Source organism: Chrysochloris asiatica, unplaced genomic scaffold (assembly GCF_000296735.1).
Source record: "Chrysochloris asiatica unplaced genomic scaffold, ChrAsi1.0 scaffold00001, whole genome shotgun sequence".
Lineage (NCBI taxonomy): Eukaryota > Metazoa > Chordata > Mammalia > Afrosoricida > Chrysochloridae > Chrysochloris > Chrysochloris asiatica.
Window position 1 is genome coordinate 60,759,607 of NW_006408519.1, and position 5,895 is coordinate 60,765,501.

The window sequence follows — 5,895 nt, forward strand, 5'->3', positions numbered from 1 at the left end:
ATAGGGAACAGCAACTTAGACATTGGCTACCTAAAATGAGGGGGCAATAAAGGCACGAAGTGACTGGCTTACAAGGTTTCAAGAGGGAGTTTAGTTTAGGAGTATGGGGGGGAAAGAAAGAGTCCCCACTGAATAGATTTCTTCTTGTCTAGATGAGTGAAAAGAGATGGGGATAAGATTCAATAGTGAATAATTGTTATCATGACTAATTGCTACTGTCACAATTGTAAAGGTAAAGGTTTTGTAACAGAAACAGGGAGTGGTTAATCTTACAGTCCAGTAACAGAGGACCCTAGGACCATCAAGGGAGAAGAGCACATGCAGAATGTGGGACCTTATCCAGAGAAGCAGCGATGCCAGAGACAGAGGCAGAGATGAGGGCATGGAGAGGGGCAGTGGCTGAGGACTCTAGATTCATGGACTAAGAAGCGAGGGACTAAGAGCGGGTGGCCAGGAGCAGACTTGCAGAATGTGCCCTTTGGAGATATAAATTATTATATATGCCTGAGTGTTTTGTTTTTGTTTTTTTAAAAAAAACTAAAATGAATAGACAGAAATACTGTTAACTGATGGTACATGGCGGGGATTACAATCATTGTAAAGAGAGAAGGTATATGATATGTTGAATATAAAACTGATGATCTGCCCTGTAAACTTTTACTCAATTCACAATAAAAACCTTAAAAAAAAAAAAAAAAGTTTATGGAAGATTGGAATTAAAACACAATGGAATTCTTTTTGAAGCCCCCTCGTATACTATCAGCCATTAAAAATAATATTTAAGAAGAGTGTTTTATGCTATGCGGAAGTGATTTTGATGTATAGTTAATTCTCTTAGAAAGCATTAGAGTAAATGCCACTATAAACATACAGCATTGCCTCTGTTAAACAGAACATGTTTTCTTTTAGTAAACATTTTGTGCTTTTCTAGAATGTTCTTAATTTTCTGCAGTATTTAATTTTGTCCAATTACTAGTGTATTTTAAATGAATAAGACAAATGAGGAGCACAAACTTTTAAAGCACTCTTGCTTTTTAAATGATACATTCCTCTCACACTTAGCATACTGACAGACTACAACACACACGTAGGAAAACTGACAGTTTGATGGCATTAATAATTTAATACGTAGAGCTCTTAAAATTCCTTAAATATTTTAGAAAAAATACTAATGTCAATGATTTACCCACACCAAAGAAGAATATAGTACAAAAAAAAAAAAGTCTCAAAAATTTGTATTCATCATTTCTCTACTTGCCTTTAAGTTTTCAACTTTTTCTTCAAACGACTTGAAAGTTGGAGAATTTCTGTTGAGAAAAAATAAAAACAGTAAAATTATTGAAAAAAAAACTAAGCAATTTTGAAATGCCATTAGTTTAATATATGATCCTTTTCACCAATTATTAGAAGAATAGCAATATTTGAGGTCAATTATTCTCAGTCAGCAAAAGAACAGATATACGGTATTTTAATGCAAATAATGCACTATAATATTGGTGGTTTTTTGCTAACCATGTCCTATTTTCATAATCACAACATGCTAGTTTTTTTCAGCAACACAGAAAAGCAAATAGCATACTGTGCTTACAAAAATACCAGAAATGGTGGTCACACCTGGTCAATAAAACATAGCCTGCATGTTGTTTTCATAAAGATATGTTACTTATTTTATTAACATATTGAGATACAAATGTCAAGATAAGCTTAAACCACTTAAAGAAAATTTGGGACAACAAAAGATTTCATCTGACAAAGATTTAAAGCTCCCATCTAATAACATATATGTGCAGGTACACATACAAACCAGAACTACTATTACTTAAGAGTACCAATATCTGTTTTAACACTTATATAAATTTCACTTTTGATTCAAAGCTAGTCTTAGACATAAGAGATAGTCACACATGTGAGGAAAAGGAACAAAATCAGGTAAAATATCAATTGTATCATTTCTGCAACCAAAACTGTCACCATCAGATTAATTTTATTTTGGTTAAGGTACTATGCTCTAGAACTTGTGGTTAAATATATGTGCTTCCCGACAGGATTCCTACAAGAGTCCTCAGCACCTGTCCTGAAAAAGTCGACTGATAAGGTTTCATTAACATGCAACCCTATTTTCAGGGAGCATTATAATAAAGAGAGACACCAATACCAAAGCCACTGCCACCATCCAGTGAATTCTGACTCAGAAAAACCCTAGAGGAGAACCTAGAATTGGTAATGGAAGCAAGCAGCCTCATCTTTCTCCCTCTGAGCGGCTGGAGAGTGTGAGCCTCTAAAGCACCACCAGAGCTCTTAATAAAGGACAAGAGATCAAAAGAAGACACAACACAGGAACATGACTTAAAGCCCTCAGACAGCCTCTCCCAAGAATGGTCACATTACTTTTGTCTCCCAAATGCAGCATTCCAAAGCTTTCTTTGTAGCCACCAAACTTTTAATTTCCTGTGTAGTAGTTACGAATCAAGCTGCAAACCATAAGGTCAGCAGTTTGGAACTGCCAGCCGCTCAGTGGGAGAAAGATGAGGCTTTCTGCTCCCGTAAAGATTTACAGCCTCGGAAACCCTGTAAGGGTCTCTAAGGGTCAGAACCAACTCGATGGCACTTAACAACAACACTAAGATGGAAAAGACAAAGAAGGGCACAAGGCGACCTTTCTACAGCGGTGCTGAGCTAAACAGTTCAAGGCAACGCTGCCCAGAATCACCACACCTTTCTGGAGCTTGTTAGATTTGGTGTCTCAGGTCCCAGTTCAGACCCACAGAATCAGAAACCCTAGGGTGAGACCTTGCAAGCAGGCTTTACCATGTGCACCAGTAATCCTGATGTAATGCTTAAGCCAAGCAAATGTAATGCTTAAGCCAAGCAAAGATTGATAAAAATGTTCTACGCCTCTCTAGAGAGGTCAGGTGAGGTAAAAATGTTCCACTTGTCACGGCTTCCTGATGAAAGAGGTAAAAAGTAAAGTGGAGTTGGCTTCAAATGGTATACTGTTGTTTTCATTGCCACTGAGTCAATTCTGACTCCTAGTGACCCCTATATAGGGTTTCCAAGGATCAGCTGGTGGGTTTGAACCGCTGACCTTGTGGTTAGCAGTCCAGTGCTTATCCTACAGCACCGCATCAGGACTCCAATGTTATATTAGGATAAAAGAAACAAAAAGAAGAGGGTGCAAGAAAATTGTTTAATTAAAGCTAATGGAGACACAGGTGGGGAAGCAGCAGTATGTCTTGTTACTTCAGTAGTGTCTACTTTTTTCAATTAAACGGATTTCTGACATGAAGGAATTTAACAGTTTTACAAAATACAATAGCACTAACAATTCATTTTAAATACACACACACACACACACCATGTATCTCTCTTGCACCCATCTCAACTTTATAAAGAGAGCAACTGAAAACAGAGAGAGTGTTGAACACACAGTTTGTTTAAAACAGAACGCTAGTCAATATGAAAACTTTAAGACCAATTACGTTGTGTAAAAATATACTTTACCTCATAGCAGGCATGCTAATTGAATGCTGAATGGAGCGTATGCTAAGAGGCAGCATTAAAAGAGATAGAAATGAAGTTAGCACAATAGTGAGTAGACGTGACAAAAGGAAAAACAAAATTTAACTTTAGAGCAGCAGTTTCAGTCTCTGGACATCATGAAAATTATCTACTTTATGAGGTGAAAGGGGGTCAGTTACTCGACATATCTTATTCATGACCTAATTTCAATATAACCCCAGTAATTGTGATAGCTAATAATACAAGCTTGCATTTGATAGCACCTTGGAAACTGGAAATTGCTTTTTTGCCTACACTTGTAAGGCATACAGGATCAAGATGCAGAGACTACATGAGTAATCCAAGGTCATAAAACTAGCAAGAAGCAGAATCAATCAAGTATGGAATCTTGGGTCTCCAGAACTCAATGCCCATCATCTCCCCTCAAAAATGAAGCACACACACTTATATGCACACACGTAAACACATTTGTACACACACATACCGTGTGCACACACTTGAGTAAGGTCAGTGAAGGGGTCCAGCAATCATCATTCTTCCAGATATTTGTTCCCAGGTCAAAATAGGAAGGTTTCACAGTAAATTACTTATTTGGCCATTTTAAATGATTTAAAGGTCATATAGCACTCCTTAGTAGTAGTATCCGTTTTCTAATAAGAGACACTTACTATATTCAATCCCAATTAAACGGAATGTTCTTAAAAGCCATTCAAAGAAAGCATCTTGCTTTACAAGGACCAACTTTTCAGTGTATTTTATATTTTACAACTAAAATTTTTAAAAAAAAATATATACCAACTTTGAAAAGAATGAAATAAAAAAATATGGAAAAATACAAAGTCAAGGTCTCCCTGCTTTTGAGGTGGGTAATTCAGTAAGAAGAGCATGGGACACATATAGTGGTAAGTCCATCGATAATTTGAGCCTCTCTACAGTCCATATTTAGGAGCTCTGGTAGCGTAGTGGTTACGAATCGGACTACAAACCGCAAGGTCAGCAGTTCGAAACTAACAACTGCTCTGCAGCAGAAAGATGAGGCTTTCTGCTCCCGTAAAGATTTACAGCCTCGGAAACCCTGTACAGAGTCACAATGGGTTGGAACCAACTCAGCGGCACATAACAACAACAGTCCATATTTAGATAAATTCAATTTTATTGGTGGTTATCCAGTAATCTAAAGAGAACAGCTGCTCTTTCAATTCTGGCTTCTGTATGGAAGGTCACACAAAGCTTCAACTTTCCTCAGCTTATATATCATCTCCAATTTAATTCAAACTTAAACGTAATATGGAAAATTTAAAAAGCAGAAAGCCATATTGCTGCTGTACCAGAACCATCTCTAACAGATATGTTTTAAGAAACAGTTACCACCTATAAAATCATTTTTGTGAAACTTCTTTCCAACTTGATTTCAAACCTTCATATCTAGAAATAAGGTAAGAATGTAATTCTGAAAGCACAGCTGCAAAAAATCAGGAGGGCAACCTGATTCTCACTTAGATCAGCTTTCAACCTCACATGTATAGATACTCTTATTTGAAAAAGTTATACATTTAAAAAGTTAAATTGATCATTAAAATTTTCTTTCCCTCATTTCTTACACAGTCATTTGATCTTCACATTCCTAAAAACTATAAAGGAGCGGGAGGGTAAAAAAGGACGTATGAGGAGTAGTAGGGGGAGGAAGAATTATTAATGGCCACCATGGAGCTAATGCTTCTCCTGTGCCAGGTATGTTTAGAAGAGTTTTCAACGTATTCTTTCATCTAACCCTCACAACAATTGCTTAAAGTGTAAGTGATGAATCAAAGTCAAAATGATTAGGATACCTTTAACTGAAATACATTAACACCTATTTCATACGAAGCTATATTCTCTCAACACTTTCAAATTTAACCAGTTATTTTGGTTGTTAACAAGTCCATCTCTACAGTCTAGAACAGTGCTTGGTACACTTGGCACTCAACAAATAAAATGAAAGCAGGAATGTATACCACTTTGTTATGGAAAACAGGGGCATGAAATGTAGGAAAGTTTGATAAAGCTTTTTAAGTTCTAGTCAAAAGGTACTCCCCAGCTGGCAAGAGAAGAGAGATTATTTCTTTTTCCATTGAGTGGTGGATATTTTCAGCAAAAAGGAATCATTTGCAGATATTAAAATATGTCTCAGATTAAAATATTTTTCCTAAAAAAAAGAGTCTGGAATTGTTGTTGTTAGGTGCCATCCAGTCAGTACCGGCTCATAGTGACCTTATGCACAGCAGAATGAAACACTGCCCAATCCTTGGCCAACCTCACTATTGTTGCCATGCTTGAGCTCACTGATGCTGCCACTTGGCCAATCCATCTCGTTGGGGGTCTTCCTCTTTTTCTCTG

At 36.9% G+C, this 5,895-nt stretch overlaps 1 protein-coding gene across 1 annotated transcript in view; it reads right to left on the minus strand.

Annotated features, from left to right (window-relative positions):
• TPD52 (tumor protein D52) overlaps positions 1-5,895 on the minus strand; it is a 49,724-nt gene that overhangs the window by 6,001 nt on the left and 37,828 nt on the right. Inside the window, exons 7-8 of the mRNA XM_006830894.1 lie at positions 3,502-3,543; positions 1,259-1,307 (exon numbers count right to left, since the gene is read on the minus strand). Of these exons, the coding sequence (XP_006830957.1) occupies positions 1,259-1,307; positions 3,502-3,543 (91 nt within the window). The remainder of the gene's footprint in view (positions 1-1,258; positions 1,308-3,501; positions 3,544-5,895) is intronic.